This window comes from Dipodomys merriami, unplaced genomic scaffold (genome assembly GCF_024711535.1).
Source record: "Dipodomys merriami isolate MVZ:Mamm:240054 unplaced genomic scaffold, mDipMer1.0.p SCAF_12, whole genome shotgun sequence".
Classification (NCBI taxonomy): Eukaryota; Metazoa; Chordata; class Mammalia; order Rodentia; family Heteromyidae; genus Dipodomys; species Dipodomys merriami.
The window spans coordinates 42,929,601-42,954,663 of NW_027202493.1; the positions used below are offsets into that span (position 1 = coordinate 42,929,601).

The 25,063-nt window shown below is 48.2% G+C and overlaps 1 protein-coding gene across 2 annotated transcripts in view; it reads right to left on the bottom strand.

Moving 5' to 3' along the window:
* Positions 1-2,875: 2,875 nt before the first annotated feature.
* Positions 2,876-25,063, bottom strand: part of Ints9 (integrator complex subunit 9) — a 69,313-nt gene continuing 47,125 nt past the window's right edge. Inside the window, exons 7-17 of one of the 2 annotated variants that reach the window (XM_070016765.1) lie at positions 23,725-23,845; positions 22,163-22,297; positions 18,057-18,168; positions 15,231-15,411; positions 14,734-14,794; positions 12,543-12,714; positions 11,462-11,586; positions 10,134-10,250; positions 5,543-5,641; positions 4,709-4,843; positions 2,876-3,586 (exon numbers count right to left, since the gene is read on the bottom strand). In XM_070016765.1, the coding sequence (XP_069872866.1) occupies positions 3,410-3,586; positions 4,709-4,843; positions 5,543-5,641; positions 10,134-10,250; positions 11,462-11,586; positions 12,543-12,714; positions 14,734-14,794; positions 15,231-15,411; positions 18,057-18,168; positions 22,163-22,297; positions 23,725-23,845 (1,435 nt within the window). In that variant the 3' untranslated portion in view covers positions 2,876-3,409. Of the gene's footprint in view, positions 3,587-4,708; positions 4,844-5,542; positions 5,642-10,133; positions 10,302-11,461; positions 11,587-12,542; positions 12,715-14,733; positions 14,795-15,230; positions 15,412-18,056; positions 18,169-22,162; positions 22,298-23,724; positions 23,846-25,063 lie in introns of both variants that reach the window. The other variant, XM_070016764.1, reaches the window with a different exon arrangement.

A 25,063-nucleotide genomic window follows, 5' to 3' on the forward strand; every position in this document is an offset into this window, starting at 1 on the left:
CATTTTGGTTCCAAGAGGATTAATGTTATTCATGCATTGTGCCCTCCTCTGGGAGGCCTGAGGCGGGGGGCGGGGAGGGGGTCTGCAGTCACTTCCCTGGGCTGTATGAGCAAGAGGAAACCCCTCTCCTCGGCCAGTCTGCTTGGGGTCTTAGCATGCCATCATACGCTTGAAGGTTTCCTCACTCATTCATTGCTATATTACGGCACTTGGGAAAAGCCCACTTCTACTGGCCTAGGATCCTGGGGGTTCTGGGAGTCAGGACAGGAGAGGGACTGGGCACTTCTCCACCTGTCTGCTTCTGAGCCTGGTAGATGTGGTGGAGGACAGAAGCCACTTAGAGGCTGGGTGTCTGGGAGACAGGTAAATGGTAGCTGTTTCCTCACCAGCACCTGACTGCAGCTATGTGGAGAAGTCAGCAGTCCAGCCAAGCCGAACCACATTCCTGCCCCACAGAAAGCAGGTAAGGATTGTTTATTTCTGGGTCCCTAAGATTTGGGGTCATCTGTTATACAGCATGGACATCTGTATACCACTCTGGAAAGATCTGTTGAGAGAACAACTCGAGCCAAAGTACATTTAGAGTTTATTCTAGCATAGAAACAATCCAGATTCTGTGTCTGCCACCGCACCGTGTGGAAGGGGGCTGTGATGCAGAGGGAATGCGAGGAAATGGACTGGACTGGTTCTTGAGGGGGAAGTGGAGTCAGGGATGGGTGGTGGCTCCTGCTCTGCTTGCATAGGTAGCGTGCAGTCCCCCGTCTCCCAGCCCAGTGACTTGTTAGGACTTGAAAACAGACGTAGGAACAACACTAGTCTCCTTTGAATTTTAACCCCTTGCCAGGCAGGCACTGTCCTAGCTGACTCTCTTGCTGTGTTGGTCAGGGCTGCCTTTGTGGGGGGGCTTTCTAGACTGTAATCTGCTGATGCTTTGAGGAGAGGATACGGCACTGGCTTTTTCTTCGTTGAGACAGGGTTTTGTGAGTGTTTCGCCAGGCTGTCATTGAACCATGATTTTCCTGATCTCAGCCTTTAGTTCACTTGTTTAGATTTTCTCAGTTCCCGTTTCACCACTGTGCTCCTGCAATTAGCAGAGGTTGCTGCACGCCTCGCCAGCACCTGCACCTGCACCTGCATGGGGCTTCCAGTTTGGTTTCCTAACACCTGAGGCATAGTCCAACCGGTCAGAACTGCTTCCTCCCAGTACCTGGGAAGGCCAGGCCTAGACTCCCTCTGCTCTCAAGAATGAGTCTTTGCTTCTTCCTGCCATGCAGGGGCTGAACACATCTCTAATTCTGATGATTCCCTGTTCAGCGGGCATCTGCAGCCCCATTGTACCCACGCCTGTCTCCTAGTCACCAGCCCTTGAGAGTCATGCCTTGTGCTGTCTATGGTGCTCTTTGACACGTCCCAGGGCATTTCTGGACACTGCTAGGACATTCCGATAAAATCACTGTCAGGGGTTTTGAACTCAGAATGCTTTCCATTCTTCAAGATATTTTAAAAAAGGTTTAAAACCTTAAAACCTGGCCCTTGCCAAAGTCTGTTAGAAAGGACACCGATGCACGCGGGCACATTTACAACTCTTCCTAGGAACAGAGCTGAGGTTTCACGGCAGCGTTACTGTCCCATGCCGACAGGCTCCCGCCAGTATTGCGTCACCTATCCTGGGACACAGTTATCCTGTGCAAACAGAAGCCTGATGATGAAGTGGCTCTGTGCCGAAGTGCAGCTAACTGGAACCACTTCTCTTCCAAGAATCCATTATTCCCGGGGCTGGGAAGGTGGCTCAGTGGTAGAGCACTTGCCTTGCATGCCTGAGGCCCTGGGTTCGATTCCCCAGCACCACGTAAGCAAAAAGAAAAAAGTCGGAAGTGGCGCTGTGGCTCAAGTGGTAGAGCGCTAGCCTTGAGCTGAAGAGCTGAGGGACAGCGCCCAGGCCGACGAGTTCAGGCCCCACAATCGGACCCCCCCCCCCAAAAAAAAAGAATCCATTATTCCCATAAACCTTTCGCAGGGGTGAGGGGGGTGAGGGCGGTGGGGGGGAGGGGGAGCAATCGTGCCTCGCTTCTTAAGCGTGATCGCCAGGTCACCAAGTCCCTTTGGGATCCTCGCGATAGCCCAGCTGGAAGGTGGACAGCTGGTAGGTTCTGGCACAGGCCTGCCACCAGAACCCCCCGGGAAGCTTTCACCCGCCACCTCCATGGCCGGTGTGTGCGCGACAGCTCCTGCTATGGGAAGGTAGGCGAGATGAGCGGAGGCCCCGCCCTGAGCTCCCTGGCGTGGAGTTGGTTCTGGCACTGGGGATGAGCACGGCAGAGTGAGCGTCATGGTGTCACTCAGTGAGGGAACCTCACAGGACCACGAGCCACTGTTGTCATGTTCTGTGGGGGCCTCAAAAGCCCACAGGTAGCACAGTCGGTCAGCACACATCATTTTGGGGCAGCTTAAGTGCATTGTGTGTGCATATAACTTAAGAGGGAGAAATACGTTTGTTTTTGCAGGGTGAGGGGGGATCGGGTTCAGCCTCACTCTCGCGCCACTCTGCCAGTCCTGCTTTGACTTTTTGAGACGATTGTTTCCAGCCAGTGGCCTGAGCTTAGTCTCGGGTCTGTGCTGACCCGCGTCACCCAGCTGACGGTGCGCCAGCGCAGGCTCACACCGAGCGAGGCTCCTGGAGCCTCCTGAACTGTCCAGGACGGCCGCAGCCCTTGCTCTCCGCATGATACGGCTTTTTTTTTTTTTTGTATAAACAGTGCTAGGTTTTATGATGTAATACGCACGACCTAAAATTTGTTGTGAAGTGTTGGTTTATGCTATTCTTACATATTTTAGATACTAAATCACTGTTATAGTTTCAAGAAAGCATGGATCGTACTATAAAAATAAGTTTATTAACAAAGTGGACTGCAGTATAAAATACAGACAGATGGGTTTACTTTACTACTTTTTTGGGATTGTGGTTTTTGTGCGTGTAGAGTACTAGGGTTTGAATTTATGCTTTGAATTTAGGCAGTTACTCGGCAGAAGTTCTGCCACTTGAGCCATGCCTCTGAGCTCCAACTCTTGTGTGTGTGTGGGGAGCAGGTGTGTGTAGGCAGTAAATAAAGTGAGACTTGTGAACCGCGGAACAAACTTGGGCCCCACACAACCACCTGTCACCTTCACTCTCCTGTCCACCACGCACGTCTTGGGCGAGGCGGGCTTGTCGTGCCAGGTCCTTAAGAAAATGCCTGTCAGTGTGAAGGGAAGTCCTTGTCTGACACTGTGCAGGGGCCGGGCACGCTCCTGGCTGTTTCTTTGGAGCGCCGCCTCTTCTCTCCTGAGACCGCGGATGTGCAGACACACAGCTGCGGGCGTCATCTCCCTCTGCGACTCCGCTGTAGCCTGCCGGGAGCCCGATGGCCACTCAGAACTTCTGCAGGAATTTGAGGACGAGGTCCCGCAGTCGGACCCTCAGCATCTCATCGTTGTCACAGATGATGTGCGTGGAGTCTTCTTCAATCTGGATGAGCGTCTCAGCTTCCTGGAGCAGGACGATGTGGCCCTTGGCTGTGTCTTCCACCTTAATGTCACTGAAGCCATGCTGTCCCAAGAGAAAGAAGAGATGGCTGACTGCAAATGGAGGGAGACTCTGCACCTGAACCGCTAAACCTGGCACTCTAGGTCTGGCTGGACAGTCTAAGAACCGGTTATTTTTGACATGCCTAATGCAGTTCTGTTTTGGTCAATACTGGGGTTTGAACTGAGGGCCTTGGCTCCATCGCTGCAGCCATTTCTTTGGTCTTACGACAGGGCCTATGACAGCAACAGAATCCAACTACATCCTGCACGTTCCCAGGGTGCCTCTGCATCCTGAGTCTCAGCTGTTCTGAGCTGGAGAAGATTCCACTTCCTGTTCCCCCAGGGTGGGCAGATTCCACTTCCTGTTCCCCCAGGGTGGGCAGATATTTGAAGGGGAGTGAGGCACATCTGCAGCCATCCTGGTGTTTACTGTCAAATTCTCTTACAGAATGGACAGAGAGCACTGGCGTCATCTGTGCTTGGTATAGACAGTGCCTGTGTGCACAGGCCTCTCTGCAAAAGTGAGGCTCCATGGAGAGGGACCATCGTTCATGGTCATGAATGCAGGAGCCTCAAGAAGAGCTGTGTGGGAAAGCTGAGGTCAGATGAGGAAACCAAGCCTTCCAAAGAAGCCCTTTCTTTCCTTCCTTTTTCCCTCCCTTCCTCCCTCCCTCCCTCTGCTCAAGGCTAGCACCCTACCACCTGAGCCACGGCGCCACTTCTGGCTTTTTCTGTATATGTGGTACTAAGGAATTGAACTCAAGGGCTTCATGCATGCTAGGCAAGCAAGCACTCTACCACTGAGCCACATTCCCAGCCCAGGAAGCCTTTTCTTTTAAGATGCCAGTGGAGAAAAGGTTCATCATTAATCGGAGTAAACCACTTTAAATTGATGTCAAGTGCAGTTTTTCTAACAAGAAATAGCATGTACGAAAGGAACTGTACTCGATAGCTGGCACATGTAAGTGTAACCCCTCTGTGTATCACAATAAAGTAAATTTAAAAAAGGAAGGGTGCCCCCTTGCCCGCCCTGGACGAAGCAGAGCACAGGAATAGCCTGCACCATGGGGAAAGCAGGGCAAGGCGGCAGCACGTGCGCTGGAGCCGGGGTCGGGGCGGGGTCGGCACGGGAGGCGGCGCTCACCTTCTCCAGGGTCTGCACGAACTGCTCCACAGGGATGGAGCCGCTCAGCAGGGGCTTGAGCACCTTGCAGTCAGGGGTGTCCTCGCTCACCCGCTTTCTCTTCTTACCAGGGGGCTGGGCCGGCCTGGGCGGGGGCTGCGGCAGAAGGAAGCACAGCTGCCCAGAGCGTCCCACCCCGTCCCGTCCCGTCCCGTCCCGCCCCGTCCCGCCCCGTCCCGCCTCCTCTGCTGCTGAGGCTGCGGGAGGCCCAGGGCCCCAGCTGGCGAAACCATCCACACCAGGCCACCGCGTCTGCGGAGCCCTCTGCCTTCACCAAGATCCATCTCTAAATTCCATCAACCCAACTCAGTTTCTGCTGAGCAATGCCTAACAGACTGCAGCACCGTCACCACGGCCGGACCCTGCTGTGGAGACTTAGGAGACCGGGGACAGGCATTGCTACGGCGACTTTCCGGGCTGTTGAGTGCGTGGTGAAGATAGCGCAGTGCTAGCATGGCATGTGGCAGCTGTGCCGGGCACAGCTCAGGCCTGCAAGTCCTATAGGAGACAGGTGCCCCACCCGAGCCCAGGCCTGGAGCCTTCACGGTTGAACTGTGGTACTTCTGTGCCAGGCCTCCTAAGGGGACTCCTCACAGCACCAGCTCACCCTACAGCGCTGTCTGAAGCCCGGAGTGGAGGGTGCCACGTGGCCCCCTCTCCAGCCACCCTGCGTCTCTTCCCTGGCACCTTTCTGAGCCAGAGAAGGAAGTCGCCAGGAATTTATATGACGAGCCTCTGATCCAAACAAGCCTGGGCAGGAGGGTCTCCAGTGCCCGCCTCCCGCCAGCCTCCTACCTGAAGCACGTGCTTGTTATCTTTAGTGTGTAGCACAGCCGAGACGGTTGCCAGGGAGATGCCAGGCTTGATCTCCATGGGCACCAGGGAATCTGCAAGCTGAAGGCAAATGTGGGCTTTTTAGGTGGCCCTCTGAAAAGAGCTGAGCAGGAGAGGTGAGCGCGGCGGGGCTGGCCCTACGCCCCCAGGAAAGGCCAAGCTGGACCGTGGCCTGGAGGTGCTGCGCAGCTTGGCCTGGTGGGAGAGGGGCCAGGCGGCCCCGCTGCTCCAGATGGCCAGTGTGACCATCTCTTTTAGGTTTTACTTACACTGCTGCAGGCGAAAAGGAACCAATCCCTTTAAGAAGTGAAGACATGGAAGTGTTTTTGTAGAGAACCGTGGTTATGGAAACACCTATACAAATCTACCACTCTCAACGAAGGAGGGCGGGGAGACGAGGGAGGGAGTGGAGGGAGTGACAGGCCGCGTTCCTGCCAGGCGGCGTTTGCACAGGACGTTGCCCAGGGCGCTGAGCGTGGCAGCCGGGATTCCCCAGGCGGTGCGCATCTTGTTATGTCACCCAGCACCTGCCAAGCCTGCCTCAGGATGTTTTGGACTCACGGCTGCTGCTCAGGCAGCTCCAGACAATTCTGGAAGCTCTCTCATAGACCCCTCAGACCCCGCCAGCCCCTAAAAACACTTCCTGATCATTCTGGCCTTGGCTCATCCTCTGCCCACCCCCTGTGGCTCACGTGGTGTGACAACAGGACTCTTACATGGCTTGCAAACTCTGACTGACTCTGTGACAGTGAACCCTTCTTAAAAATTACCAATGAACTTAGGGGTCAGGTGCTGGTGGTGGGAGGCTGAGATGGGAAGATCATGGTTTCAGACCAGCTGAAGCAGAAACTGAGAGACTCCACCTCAAAGGAAAGAAGCTGGGCGTGGCAGTGAGCACTACAACTGGACACCTAAAAAACAGGTAGATCGCAATCCACACAAGTGCCAGGCAGGGAAATGAGACCTATCTCAAAATAACCAGTGCCAGCTGGGCGCCAGTGGCTCATACCTGTAATCCTAGCTGAGACCTGAGGATCTCGGTTCAAAGCCAGTCCCAGCAGGAAAGTCCATGAAACTCTTATCTCCAGTAAACCACTTGAAAACCGGAAGTGGCACTGTGGCTCAAGCGGTAGAGCGCTCACCTTGAGCTGAAGAGCTGAGGGATAGTGCCCAGGCCCAGAGTTCAAGCCCCACGACCGACCAAAACAAACAAACAAACAAAAAACCCAGTGCTTTAACTGCCCTTCCCCAGGTGAAGATTAGGCTTTAAATGTCACCTCACATTGTGTGTGTGTGTGTGTGTGTGTGTGTGTGTGTGTGTGTGTGTGTGTGTGTGTGTGTGTGTGTGTGTGTGTGTGTGTGTGTGTGTGTGTGTGTGTGTGTGTGTGTGTGTGTGTGTGTGTGTGTGTGTGTGTGTGTGTGTGTGTGTGTGTGTGTCCCCATGTCTGAACTGGAGGCCTGGATGCTGTCCTGAGCTCAAGTCTAGTGCTCACTTTACCACTTAAGCCACAGTTCCACTTCCAGGTTTTTGGGGTGGTTGGTTTACCTGAGATAAGACTCTCACGGACTTTCCTGCCCAGGCTGGCTTCTAACAGTGATCCTTAGATCTCATCCTCCTGAGTAGCTAGGATTACATGTATGGGGCACTGAAGCCCAGCTACATTGACCTTTTTTTTTTTTTGGTTGGTTGTGGGGCTTGAACTCGGCTTGGGCGCTGTCCCTCAGCTCTCCAGCTCAAGGCGAGCACTCTACCACTTGAGCCACAGTGCCACTTTGTTTTCTGTGGTTTATTAGAGGTAAGAGTCTCACAGGCTTTCCTGCCTGGGCTGGCTTTGAACTGCGATCCTCAGATCTAGGCTGCCCGAGTAGCTAGGATTACAGGTGTGAACCACCAGCGCCCGGCTACGCTGACCATTTTAAAGGCAAAAGAAATCCCTGCAGCAAGTTAGTTTAGAAAGTTTTCTGTTAATAATCAAAGAAGCTCAATTCAAAATGACACACCAAAATATAGCCAAGGAAACATTAGAGTGCGCCCCACCCTGGGGGCAAATGCTGTGCTCCTTTCTGAGAACAGCTGTCATGTGTGCCGTGGTGCTGTATAGTCAATCCAGAAGCTTCTAAAGCTTTCCCACAGGAATAAAAATAAGGACAAAGGTTTATGTAAAGGATATTCCTTGAAGTGTTATGTATAATGTAGAAAACCCAAAAATAACAATTTCTTACAAGTAAACAGTTTACAATAAAATTGTTATGCGTTTAAGGTAGGCCATTATGTAACCATTAAAACCAAAGCCTTACCTAGCTCATGTCTGTAACTCTAGCTACTTAGGAGGTTGATGGTTTCAGAATGACTTTTCAGCCTGGGCAGAGAAGCTCCTTTCTCAACCCATGGCTGGGCGTGGCTATGTGGTAGGCTGAGATTGGAAAGATCAGGGCGCCAGGCCATCCCCTGGCATAAGAGTCCATCTCAATGGAAATACTGGGGTACATTGTGTGCACCTATCATCGGCGCTGTGAGGAGAAGCGAAAGAGGGTAGGGCTGCAGCCTGGGCACATGTCTGGAAGGAAGCAAGACCCTCTCAAAAAGCAGCAGCAAAAACCCCACAAAAAAAACAAAAAAAACAAGCCAGGTGCTGGTGGCTTAAGCCTGTAATCATGGCTAGTCACAAGGCCAAGATCTGAGGATCATGGTTCAAAGCCAACCTGGACAGGAAAGTTCATGAGACTCCAATAAACCACCAGAAAACCAGACGTGGCACTGTGGCTCAAGTGATAGAGCTCTCACCTTGAGCTGAAAAGCTGAGGCAAGCACCCAGGCCCAGAGTTCAAGCCCCACGACCAACCAAAAAAAAACCCCCAACAACAAAAACCCAGCTGGAAGTGTGACTCAGCAAGGAACTGCCTGCCTAGGTAGTGCAAGGCGCTAAGTTCAAACCTCAGTGCCATCTAAAAATAAACAGTAAAATAGAGTGGAAATAAATCATAAAAGTACAGCCCTCCCCCTCCCCCCTTAAGCAGAAATAGGGATGGTTAGCTCTACTTCTGGGTTAAGACCAAGACTGAAACTTGGCATTCTTTTGGAGTGAGGAACCTGTTTTCATCTCCCCCTATCCCAAGTTCCAATCAATGCCATACTACTGAAATGAAGAGGAAGTACCGGATGAAGCCAAGAGGGGGAAACTGCTCAGAGACTTCAAGAGAACAGACTCGTCACCTGGGGAGCCATAGGAAGCCTGACTGGCTGCCAGCCTAGCTACCCACAGGGCCACGGGAACACGCACCTGTCACCCAGAGGGCTGCAAGGGGTGACTGGTCCTCGTTAGTGAGCTGCAATGAGCAAGAAAGTGCTTAGCCAAGAGAAGGAAGTGTGTGATGCTGAAGTCACAAGCTCCATGAACACCCTGTGTTCCATGGACCCAGACAACAGCGCATCCCGTCCATTCGTCCCTAGAGTCTTCCCGCCCCACCCTCCCCAGCAGAGAGCAGACCAAGAACCGCTACAAAACGTGATGGCTGCCCACTTGCATGGACCTTAAGAATGAGCAGAATAGCTTGCATCTGTGTGATGCGCCACTTTTGTCTGAATTACTAAAATTATCTCGCATCTCATTTATTGTTCTCAACGAAGCAAACCACAACTTTGTACTTCCGGAAACCAGCCTTGTGGACTGTGGGAAGAGAATTTTTCATCCAAGGACTGGATATTTTTTTATTTTTATTTTTTGCCAGTCCCGGGCTTCAATTCAGGGCCTGGGCTCTGTCTCTGAGCCTTTCTGTGCGCAAGGCTAGCGCTGTACTACTTGAGCCACTGCACTGCTTCTGGCTTTTCCTACTTATGTGTTACTGAAGAATCAACCCCAGGGCTTCATGCACGCTAGGCAAATGCTCTACTGAGCCACGTTCCCAGCTTGGATACTGCTCTTCATCGTCAAAACCCCAAAAGTAGCTTGAGCCCCACACTGGCTCTCCAGCGACAATGGCCCAGCGCAGCCTGTCGCAGAGGCAAAGGCGTCGGAGCAGCCTGCTACTCCACCACTCCTCATGATGGGGTGCTCCTCCTCGCGCCCCAGAGGGAGCACAACACCCCTACAAATGCCTTTCCTCTATCCCTGGTTAAAGCAGCAAGATTCCACACAACTCAGGTCCTAGACTTCCATGGACCAAACCTTGAAATCATGCTACACTGCATACAGCAGCCCGTTAACATTCCATTTCCCTTGATTCCTCTTATCTCCTCCATTTTCTCTAACTGCAGCGAAACCTGGCTCAGTCCTCGTGAGGTGCAGGAAGAATGGGGGTGCTATGGCTGGAAGGGGTTGGGGCAGCCGGCACCAGCACTCCCGTGCTCCCCAGGGTGTACTTGCTGCATGGACGCACTGCGCAATGCACATCATGAAACTTGGGGGGCCAGACCATCCCACCCCTGCACTGTTCCTTGCCTAAGGGGCTGTGTGTTTGACACAGCCCCCAGTAAAGCATCCCTGGGATCGTTTTCCTCAAGAGACTCAAGTGGAAAAGTGCCAGGTGAACTGTAAGAAAGCGAAGTGCTCACCTCGGGCATGATTTCAATCTTCTCGTAGCGACGTTTGAAGGGCAGAGCAAGGACCTCCGCTCGCCGGTAAGACATGGCTGGGGGCTGGCAGTCGATCATGAGGTCCATCCTGTGGGACTGGGTGGGGGGTGGCTGGGTGTACTGCTCAGGACAGACCACGTGCAGGGGCTGAGAACCAACAGACAGAGTTACGGGAGGGGGCTGCGAGCAGAGCGCCCCGCTCAGGCCCATCACTGGTGAGAGAGGGCAGCGTAGGGGAAGCACACGCATTTCAGGAGCAGCCTGGGAGCGGCAAGCTGTGTTGATGAGTGGAGGATGAAACTGTCTTGGTTTATACATCTCACTATATTCAAGAGACCTGCAGGCTGACCTCCACGCGTCTACTCCCAAGGGCTGCTAAGCTCCTTTTGGGCACGGCGGGTCTTCCCTTACGGAGCCCGGGGAAGTCTGGCAAGAAGTGTGACTTCCTGTGCTAGCGTGCGTGTCTCACACTGTCTGCAGACCGGTGGTGGTAGGCGGTGGACACTGGGCAGGCACAGGCTCAACGGTGGATGAGAAGGAACTAGAGATGGAACTCTTACTAAAAAAAAAAGAAATCTTTTAATTTATCTTGGGAGAAAAAAAAAAACGGCCAAAAAATCTCTTTTAGACAAATACTCCTCAAGTGAAAACTAATGCTGATAATCTACCAGCTCATTGTCAGCACTGGACGAAGCCTCAAAGCCCTAGAAAAATCAGGACATTGAACAGGTGTACCTTTTGGGTTTAATACAGCATATGTAAGACAAGGCCTTGGACATGTTTTAGTTACTGCCAGCTTATGTAACTATAGAATGACTTGAGAGGATAGAGTAAAAATCTGATTTTAAGTGGACACAACTAGTTTTTCTTTTATGCTGGTCCTGGGACTTGAACGAGGTCTTGGGCGCTGTCCCTCACTCTACCACTTGGGCTACAGCTCTACTCTGGCTTTTGGTGGTTAACTGGAGATAAGAGTCTCAGAAACTTGCCCTGGTTGGCTTTGACCTGTGATCCTTAGATCTCAGCCTCCTGAGTTGCTAGGATTACAGGCGTGAAACACTGATGCCCCGAGGACACAACTGGTTTTTAATCAAATGCAATCAACTGCTGATACTTTCCTTGCCTTTTACTTCTGAATTCTTCAGAGGGGAAACTTCCTTCTTCCTTCTAGAGCATTCTACAGGGTTCTGCTGTAGCATTCTGCACATTTGGGAACTGGGAACAGAGGTCTCCTCAGGCAGGCACCCCTCCCGCACACCATGGAAGGACAAACTACACAGAGGCAACACGACCGCGCCCTTCCTTACCTGCACTTCTTTCAGGAGCTTCGACACCTGGATGAAATTCAGTCGCGTGTCAATGGGGCAGTATATGCACTTCATGGCCAAGGGCTGGTAAGGAGCCAGTGCTTCCAAGTATGAGAAGTCTGGTTCTAAGGGAAATGCACACAGTGAATCTTAATTTGCAGGCCAAGAGAGGGCTACCAGGTGAGGGGACGGCAGGGTCAGAGGCCGGCCCGGCAGCAGTAGGCACTCGGCGGGCCACAGGACGAGGGGAGCCTCAGCAAGGAGCGTAGTGAGGAGAGCCTGGTGGGGGCGGGAGGGGGAGCTGGGCACTGGAGGCACAGCTGTGGGCTCCACATGTTCACCAGGGGCAGAGGCAGATAAATGAGGGGACAGAAATTGCTTTTCAGCCAGGCGCTGGTAACGCTACAGCCAGGCCTGTAACCCTAGCTACTCAGGGGGCTGAGATCTGAGGATTGGGGTTCAAAGTCAGGAAAGTCTATGAGACTCTTTCCATTTAACCACCAAAAAGCTCAGGGACCATGCCCAGGCTGAGTCCAGAACAAAAAGAGCTTTTCTAAATGCCTTTTGGTAGCCATCACAGTGATAATTTATTCACATCAGAATCATCAATCAATTCAAAATTTGGGGAGGAATAGGACCTATGCATGTGGCTGTGTTTTGTACCTACATCTGTATGCTTATCTGCACAGTCCTGTCCCCAGCAAGATAGGGGGCAAATGGAACAAGAACAGTACCCGCACAGTGGACAAGCCTGTGCAGACCACAGCCATCACATCTCCTGGTGCTCAAAACAAACATCCACATGAGACAAATCAACACCTCTGCCCCTAGCAGACAGGAGACCAATGAACGGACCCTGAGTCACGTCAGCAAATGCTCTCTTCCCAGGAAGGCAGGCCTGTAAACTGGGAGTGAGCCAGGCTGCCACCTGGAGCCCCACCTGCTCCTGATACAGGGTGTGATGCACCAGGCGCTGAGTTTGCATGTATGCCTAATGTCAAACCTTCCCTTGGATCTCTACCTGGTAGGCACACATCCACTAACAGCCCCAGTGGAAAGGGAATGATTTATTATAGTCTACCTGTAAATATGACAGTGTTGAGACTAGATTTTCCCCAGAGCTCCATGAAGTGGACCACGTCCCCGAATCGGAGAGAAGGATGCCCAGTGAACACCACACACGGCTGTCGGAAATCATTGCTGAAGTCTCCGTGGATGCTGGGGTAATGCTTCAGCTTATTGGTCTGAATGAGCTAGAAGGCACATCAAAGCACACATGAAGAGCTGTTTGCCTGCTGAGGCTGGAGAAGAGACTTAAAAATACAATAGATACATCCTGGAAGTTTGAAAATGTACAAACTCTTAAAACTCATCAAGAAAACGAACCCAACTTAAAGATGGGAAAGATCTAGATAAACAGATGGCAGGAATGTTCACTTGGTATGGGGGTGGGGTGGAGCAGATGGAGGACAGTTTGATGTAGGCTTTTTCCCCTTTGGTTGGTTATGGGGCTTGAACTCGGGGCCTGGGCATTGTCTCTGAGATCTTTTGTTCAAGTGTAGCACTCTACCACTTTGAACCATAGCACTCTTTCTGGTGTTCTGGTGGTTAACTGGAGGTAAGAGTCTCACAGACTTTTCTGCCCAGGCGGCTTTATACCATGATCTTTAGATCTCAGCCTCCTGAGTAGCTAGGATTACAGGCGTGAATCACCAGTGCCTGGCTGTATTTATTTTTAATCATACACTTACCAGAAGACCCAGTAATCATCCTACTTGATATTTTACCCAAAGGAGTTGAAAATGTCCACAGAACCTCCACATGGATATTTATTCACAACTGCCCAACTTGGAAGCAACCGAAGTATCAGCAGACAATGGATAAACTGGCATTTCCAGGCAGTGGAATATGTAGTCCAGCCATGGAAAGGATGGAACGCCTCTCACTACAAGTGGAAGCAACCCATCTAAGAAGGGTACGCATTGGAACACTGTAACCACATCATTCAAACTGTAAGGGTAGGAAGATCTTGTTTGCCATGGGCTGGTTGGGAGAGGATGAAACAGAGGAGCACAGAGGACTTCAGGGCAGCAAACTATTCTGCACAATACTGAAACTAGATACATGCCATTACTCATTTGGCTAACCCCAAAGAATGTATTCCAAGAGCAAGCTCTAATAGACTTTGGGTGATGAATGCAATATGGAGGTTCATCAATTCTTACAAGTACTGCTCTGGTGTGGAAGTGGCTGGAAATACATAGGAACTCTTGACAACTTTTCAGTGAACTCAGGCTGCTCCAAAATGTACTGAGTAACAAATACTAATAAGTGCTGATGCCCCTCAATTTATAATGGATTACCTCCTGGTAAGCCCGTCTGAGGCTGAGCATTTACATGTGTGGGGAAGGCGTTTAATACACCCATGGCACAGCACAGCTTAGCAGCACAGTGCACTGTAGCGCTGGTGTAGAGAGGGCTTGTGGCTGCAGCACCTGAAGAATATGGTTCAGCCTCACTAAGGTACAGCGGTTGTGTGACAGTACCACAATACTCTCTGTCCTGTGGATGGACATTTGGGTGTATGTAAGTACCATGCTGGAACTCTATGAAGTTCTGGTGTCTTCTGCTGACTGCTAACTTTCTCCCTGTGCACACTCCAGAATGCACGTGCTCAGGCGTGTAATATTCTGTGGCTCTAGAACATATTTCCAACATTCCTTAAAGAGTTAAAAGCCATCTAAACATCGTGATTTTGAATAAACACCTAACAAAAAGGAGGAATAAGTCTGTCCAACAGAAAGATCATTAAAGTCGTTACTGTGTGTTTGCGATGTGCTATGGACTACTAGGAGCAATAATAATATGAGGCAGTCACTCAGAAAAATGTCCCAAATCTGCAATTTGGAGGAAAAAAAAGGGAAACAAAACGGATTATTGGGCTACATAAAAAGACCCTCATCAGTTCTGAGACAGGAAAGCCTTTTCTCTCTTTTAAGCTAAACTTTTATTTTCTATGTGGTTGGCATAACTGGAAAGAACATCTGACAAGACATAAATGTTACTTTAAGTCAAACACACAGGGACTGTTCCAGAGGTGGGCTGTGCTTGAATAAACAGAGGTAACATGACATGCAAATAAGAGGAAGCACGAAGATTCACTAGAGTGCTGTGCTGTCATCAAAATTAAGAAAAAGAGCTGTTTGTTTACACAGATTGCCCATCCACACTGAGCCACCCACATTTCTTTCCCATGATTTCCGTTTCCTTACCTCCGCATGAGGAAAAGGTGGTTCTGGGAGATACACCTTACTTTGTTTGTTGTGACAAAGCCTTTAAAGAGGAAAAGCAGCATTAGCCAGTACACAGGCAGCTGCTGCCACCTAGTGGCTGCAGATAAAATTTCAACACTAAAGTTAAGATTTTTTTCCAGTGGTGAATTAAAACCACACCCACAGAGTATTAAGGATGAACACGTATCAAGTTACATCTTTTTTTGGTCCATCAGGGGCTTGAATTCAGGGCCTGGGCACTGTCCCTGAGCTTTTTTGCTCAAAGCTAGTGCTCTTCCACTTTGAGCCATAGTGCCACTTCTGATTTTCAGGTGGATAAGAGTCTTATGGACTTTTCTGCCCCAGCTGGCTTTGAACCTTGATCCTTAGATCTCAGTCTCCTGAGTACCTACAGTTGCCAGCCCCCAGCACCTAGCTCATTCTTACTGTTTCAATGTACTAAAACCCAATGGAACTCAGAGAAAACACTGACATACCACTCAGCAAAAATCTGGGAGAACTCAAGTGAACTGTTGGCCACGGGAGAGATAAAGTAGAAGGGGACACTGGAGAGGCCAGCTGAGTCGATGTACTGGTACAGACACTCCAGGAGGTCGTAGATCACTCCAGAAGGATAGCAGGGGACCAATACATTTCCTCCATTGCGGACTGTCAGCGCTAGGAAAGATGCAGCCAGAAGGTGAAAGTCTTACCAAAAGAACAGTTTTTAAAGGTTCAGTGTAACTTTTGAAGTAACAATTGTATTTGTTTTTAGAATTCCACTTTGGAAGGGAATGCAAGGCTGAGCGCTGATTTCTCCATCACCTCGAATTTGAGTTCCCAGGGATAACTGGCACCAAGGGTGTCGGTTCTGATGCTTCCCAGCAACCGTGCTGCAGGACAGAGGCTCTCATCTCCTTATCTGTTCACATCCTGCTCAAAAATTTGTCAGTCTTCTCTCTTTTTTGTCTTTGATCATAAGGAAATAGGCCAAGTTTTTCTGGCATTTTCTTTCATTAATATTTATTCAGTAGAAGTCCTTCCATACTTTAAATACTTAAAGTAAGCCATGTGAAAAGGAATCTCAGCTCGTGGGCTGTAGTCATATAACTTATGACGGGCTGAAACAAAATGCACACGCAGATTTGCTTTTCACCTGGTTTCTAAAACAAACCAAAGCCACAGCTTTGGGGGCGCAGGACTTGGCGTCTCATTGCCTCGGTCCTCTACCCGGCCCACTGCCTTGCACAGGTATCTTACGAACTGGTGACTCGCTACTGCTGCAGCATGATATGAAGAAAACCCCGCCTCAGCAGTCATGGCTCTAGAGCCTGGACCAGTGGTGAGCTGACACAGCCTTGCCGGGCCTGGCTCCTCACCACTCACCTGAGAGGAACGTGTGCAGCTAGCTATTTTCAGAGGAACGTGTGCAGCTAGCTATTTTCAAACTTTAGTTTGCACAGACATTGCCAAGAGAGCATGTTCACCGTGCTCCTTCATTCTGCTAGTTCTCCTCTCCCCAGGGGTTCCAACTTGGTAGCTCTGTGGTAGGCCCTAGGTTTGTGTGTGTAAAGTGCGTGTGTAAGGTGTTCTTACTATTCCCTGACGCAGGCAATTTAGAAGACCCATTCAGAGGTGTCCCCGAAATCCAAGTACTTTGAGTCTCTACTTCTAGATTATAAACAAATATACAGACCTAAGACTCTACTTGAGACCAGTCAAGTAACTGTTATTCCACATTAAGAAATGACTGGCTTTATATCAGCAAAAACCCCAGCTAGGCTCCAGTGGCTCACACCTGTAATTCTAGAGATACTCAGGAGGCTCAGATCTGAAGATCATCATTTGAAGCTAGTTCATGCAGACAAATCCTCTTTTATTGATAAATAACCAGCAAAAAGCTCAAGTAGAGGATCCCTCAAATGGTAGAGCTCCAGCCTTGCGAGAAAGTACTGTATCTCTATGTCCTCATCTCCAGAGTGAGAGGCATGGCTTCTGCCTACACCACCATGACATTTTTGCTACAGCAGCCTGAACTCACAGAAGCAGTAACCAACCTACTTTTCTAAAATAAAGGCAAAATTTCTAATTTTTTTTTTGGCAGTTATGGGGCTTGAACTCTGGGTCTGGGCGTTTTTCCTGCGCTCTTCAGCTCCAGGCAAATGCTCTACTGCTTGAGCCGCAGCACCACTTCTGGTTTCTAATGGTTTACTGGAGATAAGAGTCTCATGGAGTTTCCTCCCTGGGTTGGCTCTTCCTGATCCTCAGATCTCAGCCTCCTGAATAGCTAGGATTACAGGCATAAGCCACTGGTGCCTGGCTAGATTTTTTTTTTTAATTTAAAAATTGTTAGTTTTTGCCAGTCCTGGGGCTTGAACTCAGGGCCTGGGCTCTGTCCTCAAGGCTAGTACTCTACCACTTGAGCCATAGCGCCACTTCCAGCTTTTTCTGTTTATGTGGTACTGAGGAATCAAACCCAGGGCTTCATGCATGCTAGGCAAGCACTCTACCACTGAGCCACATTCCCAGTCCAATTTCTATGTTTTATTAACAATTACACCCAAAGGAAAATACAATTCTTCCTAATGGAAAATGTTCCACAGGCCTCTCAAGCTAATCTTCCCCCCAAAGAAAAAGTAATACCAACTAAGTAACAGTGGGAAACATTACCTCCATTCATTATATCACTGTTGTGAATTCAAAGTCTAACGGTCTTTTTTTTTTTGTCAGTCGTGGGGCCTGAACTCTGGGCCTGGGCACTGTCCCTCAGCTCTTCAACTCAAGACTAGTGCTTTACCACTTGAGCCACAATGCCACTTCTGACCTTTTCTGCTTACGTGGTGCTGAGTAATTGAACCCAGGGCCTCATGCATGCAAGGCAAGTGCTCTACCACTAAGCCACCTTCCTAGCCCCCCTAACGGTCTTTCCTGGGCTAGTACTTGCAATGCAAAAATGTGATTCTTCCCTTCCTTCCCTTCCGTGATATCTGCTACCAGGTAAGTACTCCCTTCCCTTACTGATTCATCAAAAGCAGGATTAAACAAACAGTAAGGTGGGAGGACGTGGAACAGTTCTTCTACAAACTGCTAACGAGTCTCATTTGCGTCTTATGACCCACTCAAGCACACTTTCAGACTTAATGTACTATAGGATTGTTCCTGCAGACAACAGCAGGCTTTGAAGTGCTGTTCCACAAAGGATGGAAGGAAATGGGAGCAGGGACGCCCTAGAGGATGTGGCTGTGAAGGAAATGGGCAAAAAGGATAGCACGGAAGCAAGGTACTGAAAAGCAAGTTCAGATCTGAGACACCCCGCCCTGTACCTAGGTTGCTGCAGAACTCCCCCACCATGCCATCTGGGTTTGCCGTGGGGATCTGAGTGAGCCCTGTCAGAATAAGAACATCGCTGTTTTTGAGAGATGCTTGGTCCATGGGCTGAAAAACAACAGAGAACTACAATCAGTAATTTAAAAGGGAACGTAATGTACAAACAGCAAAGGAGCAAGACAAACTGACATGGTTCTATGTCCAACCCATCATCAAGGTCTTGAGAAACTGGTGGCTAAAATATAAGACTTGCAACACTTGAGAGCTCAAGTTAGCAGATACATATGGAAGAATGCTTACCCCCCAGCTAGTACACATTCTGTCTCAACACTTTTAGAACATTTACAAAAAGATGGTGTTTCAAAGGTATCCTAATCAAATTCTAGTGAATCAGTATACTTTTATCATAAATGCATAAAAAAGAATCATGAAATTATAATAATGTATGACAAAAAATGAAAGACATAAAAATATATGTATGACAAAATAAAAAAGGAAAAAAATCCAAAACAATCAATCAAAATTCTTTACTTTCTAAGGAATCTCCATATTGTTTTCCATAGTGGCTACACTAATTTACAATCCCACAGATAGCATTCCTTTTTCTCCACATTCTTGCCAACATCTCTAATTTTTTGATAATGAAACAGCATCTCATTATGCAAGGAAAATGAAGTCAGCATTCAAGAGACAGCTGCATAATGAAGTCAGCATACAAGAGACAGCTGCATGCATACCCATGGCATTGTTTACCATAGCTAAATTATGAAATGAGGTGTCCATCAACAACCATCAGTAATCAGTAGGTGAGTGGATAAAGAAAATATGGCACCAAGATACAGTAGTATCTATATATAGTGAGATTCTTTCATTTGCAGTGAAATAGATGGAACTGGAGGCAGTTGGATGAAATAAGCCAGATGGAGTCACATGTTCTCTTTCGGGTGGGCGGGAGAAAGTCGACCTGAAAGGAGGGTGGTGATTACAAAGTCCTGGAAAGGTGGGTGAGGTGGTGAGTGGATGGAGCATAGTTAGATATAATCAATTGGGGCCAAGTGACTGGGAGCCAAAATAAGTCCCCTCCTTTAAGTTGTTTCTGATAGGCATTTGGTTACAGTGATAGAAAACTAACTAATACTACTATCAAGTTTCCTGAAACCCAAACTTTCTTTTTTTTTTTTTTTTGTTGGTTTTGGGACTTGCACTCTGGGCCTGGGCGCTGTCCTTTAGCTCTTTGGCTCAAGGTGAGCACTCTACCCTTTGAGCCACAGCACCACTTCTGGTTTTCTGAGTGGTTTATTGGAAATAAGAAGTCTCACGAAGTTTCCTGACAGGCTGGCTTTGAACCTCAATCCTCAGATAGCTAGGATTACAGGCGTGAGCCACCAACGCCTGGTGCCAAACTTTTCTCATCCCTCTGAGTTCAACAGACACAGATTGGCAGTTAGAAATTAAAATTAATAGGAATTTGCTTATTACTTTCAAGACCTTATTTTCCCTTTAAACTTATAGACCTTATAAGAATAATTTACTGGAAATTACATCAATAGTACTGTAAAGGTTTTGATCTCAGAGGACAAATTGGAGGGGTTGGCAGCCAAGTAATCTTTTTGTCTTTTATTGAATAACACATCAAGAATGAGAGAAGCTGCCAATAAAAAAGTTTTGATTCAATGAAGCAGATTACAATGACATTGATGGGCTTTTTGATTTTAACAATCGGGAAGGGCCTAGAATTCTGCTAGCTACAGTAAAAGTAGCTCGTGTCCTTCTAACCTTGAAATAAAACCTGGATATAAAAGAAGGTATGGCTGGGAGGGCAGGAAAGTCTGTGAGACTCTTAGCTTCAATTAACCAGCAGAAAACTGCAAGTGGTTCAAAGAACGCTAGTCTTGAGCAAAACAGCTCAAGGGCAGCACCCAGAGCCTGAGTTCAAGCCCCACAACCAAAAAACAAACAAACAAGTATGGAAAAAACAATACAGAATGTCAGCTGAGGGGCATTCTGTTCTTCTGGCCCAGGACATGGCATTCTCCTCCATCTCTTGTTTTCACAATGAGGTGCTATGTTAATTGCCTTGATTTAGCCATTCAATAAATGTATGTCAAAGTATCATGTACATCATAAATAATATACAATTATTTAGCAACTAAAAACCAAACAGGTGCTTTCTTTCTGAGCCAGTAATGGTTCTTGAAACAGTGAATGTTTCTAAAACTTGATGGACTTTCAGTAGGAAGTATGTGAGTACCAACCTAACGAAAACAGTAGAGGGACAGGAACTTTCTGTGACAGAAAGGAGGGGCCACGGCAGGAAGATCACACTGGGCTTCTGGAAAAAAGTCAAACTATGGGCTGGTAGATCAGTTCAAATACCTGAGCTACCAAATAAAGTAAAAAGGCGAAACACCAAGGCAGGCTGTGCTGGGGCTGGGCGCGGTGAGCCCAGTCACCTCCTGCTCCTGGAGCACTCTGGCCACTAGTGCCGCAGTAAGCTTTGGAGACCTGGAGTCGGAAAGCCGGCAGAGGGCTGGGCGATCCACTGCTATCTGTCATCTTTTATTATGGAAATAAAATCCTACATTTATGTTTGTAAGTTTAAAATTTTAATAATATGGGATATGGACTTCTACAAGGTATTTTTGTGTACATATATCCATCAATCAGCTATCTAATCTTAACTCCCTCTTACAAAAATAGAACCAAGATTTATGAAATGAGCAATACATTTTTTTTTCTTTCTTTTTTTTTTTTTTTGGGTCCGGTCGTGGGGCCTGAACTCTGGGCCTGGGCGCTGTCCCTCAGCTCTTCAGCTCAAGGCTAGCGCTCTACCACTTGAGCCACAGTGCCACTTCTGGCTTTTTTCTGTTTGCTTATGTGGTGCTGAGGAATCGAATCCAGGGCCTCGAGCATGCAAGGCAAGCGCTCTACCACTGAGCCACCTTCCCAGCCCCATGAGCAATACATTTTTTACAAATACCTGAAACCCTTAAACATTACATGCGAAACATTTGCTTCTTGCAAATGAAACAGTTATGAACGAACGACTTAGGCTTTCCTGTGGTTTCCCTCTACACACTGAAACCAAATCAGGCCAAGTGCTGGTGGCTAAGGCCTAGAATTCTAGAACTCAGAACTTCAAACCTTCAAGGTTTGAAGGTAGCTAGGCAGAAGTCTGTGAAACTCCATCTCCATAGTCATCAGCAAAAGATGGGCTAGAGGCATTGTGGAAGTGGTAGAGCACCAGTTGAATAAGCAAGTTAAGCAAGCAAATTCAAACCTTAATACCAGGAAAGGTCAGAATTCCTCATCACAGCCTACAAAGTGTGCCGTGATCTGGCATGGATCCTCTCCTGGGAGTCTGTGTACGAGCACGCTGCAGTCACATGTTCTCTGCTCCTCAAACATGACCAGTTTGTTCTGTGCGAGGGGCCTTCCCTCTGTCGTCTCTCACAAGTTTGAAGGGCTAGTCCTTCAGTTTGTTTAGATGATGGATCCAGAGGCCTTTTCTGTTTTTCTTCCTCTGCTCTTAATATGTTTGAGATAGTGTCTCAATATGAAGCCCAGGCTGGCCTGGAGCTCTGGGTCTCCAGGGCTGACCTCTGGGGTGATGGGATTATAGGCATGTGCCACCATAACTGGTGGAGGCTACCTTTGATTACCAAATCTCAACTATCACTTTTGTTCTAGAAATAATTCCACTTTGTTTCCAGGACTTGTATCACAATGTGGAGTGACTCCTCACACATAAACTGAAGGTAAAATCCACAAGGGTAGTCTGCCTAGTAGCCATCACAAATAAATGCTTAACAGGTATGTGGCCCTTGATTAGGTATTCAGAAATTAATATCTGCTGAGTAAATGAACACCCTTCTGTGTCCCACAACAGGCTCTGGTCTTTGGAAGGATTGGGGAAATCTCAGAATCTTAAGAGGTGACCCTAAAGATTATAGAATTATTTTAGAGTAAAGTGTAATCCTAATGAAGGGACCTGAACAATTTAACTTTCTTAGAGTATCCGAAGAAACAAACATTAGGAGGATTTCAGGACATATTCTGAATGTGGACTCAACAGCCACACTGAAAGAGACTTTGTCATTACCTGCGGGTGTGTGGTAAGCAAAGAGGACCCGGAGACGTAAGAAACCTTCTCATAATGGGACTGAATGATCCAGTTGGAGCTTCCAAGAGCATAGCCCGAGCTCAAGGGAGTCACCTGGACAGCACCAAAAAGCTCCTGAGAAGAAGCACAGAAAGAACTTGAGCTTTCAGTAAACATAGACAGCACGTAAGTTTGCAGGGGAAAGTACAGAGAGTGAAACTATGCTAAAGTAACCTGCAAAGTTTAAAGCAAACCAGAAATGATGTTAGAGCCTGATGTGGTAGGCATAAAAAGCAGTCATACAATCTTTGTCACCTGCAGCTTCGCCTCAGCTCTGACAATGTGTACTCAAGACTCAGTCATTAAAAGCCAAAGTGACACCAGGTGCTGGTGGCTCACACCTATAATCCTAGCTACTCAGGAGGCTGAGATCTGAGGATCACAGTTCAAAGCCAGCCCGGGCAAGAAAGACCATGAGACTCTTGTCTCCAATAAACCACCAGAAAACCAGAAGTGGCACTGTAGCTCAAGCGGTAGAGCACTCGCCTTGAGCTGAAGAGCTGAGGGACAGCGTTCAGGCCCAGAGTTCAAGCCCCATGACCAACAAAAAAAAAAGGCAAAGTGACACAGTAACAGAATAAAGAGCCAAATACTTGTTTGCTTCCTTTCTCTCTCTCTCTCTCTCTCTCTCCCTTTCCTCCTTTCCACCTCCGGCCCTCTCTCTGGGGCCTGGACACTGTCCCTGAGCTTCTTTTGCTCAAAGGCTGGTACGCTTCCACTTGAACCACAGAGCCACTTCTGCCATTTTAAACTGATTATGTAGTACTGAGGAATCGAACCCAGGGCTTCATGCATGCGAGGCAAGCACTCTACCACATTCCCAACCCTTTAGTTTTCATTTTATGTTAAGTAAGTGTTGGGCTCTTAGTTGTTATTTTTTTCCAGTAGCAATGTTGAAATTAGGACCCCACACTTAGGCAGGTGCTGTACCACTAGGTCTTCAGCTGTTTTTGTGCTGGTTACCTTTGAGACAGGGTCTGCCTTTATCCCCCGGCTGTCCGGGACTACAATCCTCCTATTTGTGCTTCTCCGCACTGCTGAGGATGAGCAGTGCATACCATGGAGCCGAGACATCAGCTGAGAAACAGTCCTGTGAACTTGTTTTCTTTTTGGCCAGGGCTGTGGTCCCCAGATCTCTATGTTCTAGGTTACTAGGATCATAGGCTTCAGCTACTATACCTGGCTGGCTCTTGGTTGTTCTATCATTTGTGGCTCTAGGTACTGATTAAAAGAGAAACCAGGAATCCTTCTTATTTAGGCCATTAAGTTGTTCTTGTTTTTCTGTTTTCAGGCACCTGTGGTGCCTGTGGTTCTAGGTGGCTCTCTCCGGTGGGCGGTGCCCTCTGATAATGCACTGCTCGCTGGTGAAGGAATGTGAGGGGGAGGAGTAAGTGCCTCCAAAACCCTGGGCGCGGTGGAGGAAAACACATGCTCTCGCTGCTGTGGATCGTCCAAAGGCCAACGGTGCGAACCAGGCATTCACTCTTCATGTTAGTACTCACAATTTTCTGAGAATAGCCCACCAGCTGGATTTTACTCAGGGCAGAGTTCACCTCTTGCATTGTATAGCACCTTCTCCAGGTTGACACTTCCACTGCATCCTTGAGAGGGGAAGGCAGCAGTCTGCAAATGCATCATGATGTCAGTTACTAGGGAAGCACTTCCTTATGGAATAGAACTTTCCTTTCTAGTGATTGGTACCTCTCATTTAAGTTGGCTAATCTGGCTGCGTGTTGGTGGTTCAAGCCTGAGATTAGAAGATCATGGCTTGGTCTGAAGTCAGCTTGGGCAGAAAGATCAGAGAGACTTCATCTTGAATTGGCTAGTAAAAAACTCAGGCTGGAAACACAGGTCACGTGGTAGAGCACCGCCATGAACAAGCAAGCCAAGTGAGAACTTTTGGGAGCATCTTTGTAAAACTGTATCAGACTACCAGCCACTTTGGTAATTACTAAACAAGTAAGTCTAAATGAATTCCATATCTATCCCTACAAATCCATTTTTTCCCCCCAGCTCTGGGGCTTGAACTCAGGGCCTGGGCACTGTCCATGAGCTTCTGTTTGCTCAAGGCTAGCACTCTACCACTTTGAGTCACAGCACCACTTCTGGCCTCTTCTGTTTATGTGGTTCTGAGGAATGGAACCGAGGGCTTTGTGCATGCTAGAAAAGCACTCTACCACTAAGGCACATTCCCAGCCCCTACGAATCCTTTTGTTAACACTATCTTTTGTTCTTTCTACATTTGGAGTCACTTTGTCTCCTAACATCTTATCTAAATTAGCTTTCCCTAAAACTCTCCTTATTCTTACTTATGGTCCAAACAATAGTAAGGCATTTACAGAGCCATTGAAAGCCATTGTAGGATTACCTGCCGATTTAAGGTAAGTGGGATAAGGAAACCAGATGGAACTAGTTCTTGTTTTTCCGCTGGACTTTTAATTTACCAAAGTTAAGTTTACAGTCTAAATTTTTCATTAAGTTCCTTCTAATAAAATATTCCATTATTTCATTTTATTCTTATCGCAAGAATACCTAATAAACTTCTTTCCTATGGCTTTGACTTCATGCCAAAGCCCCTTTGCTTCTTCCTATGTCTTACAACATAAGAAGCACACAAGGTCATGTGTTGTTAAAAAGTTAAGACTTATGCCTGCAAGTACCAGTTAGAAGCTGATAAGTGAGCTTGCTTGGTGGTATACATCTGTGATCCCAGACCTCAGCAGGTTGAGGCAAGGGGATTGTGAGTTCAAGGCCATCCTAGGTCAGGAGGCTGAGATCTGAAGATCATGGTTTGAAGCCAGGTGGGGCAGGAAAGTCCATGAGATTCTTCTCTCCAACAAA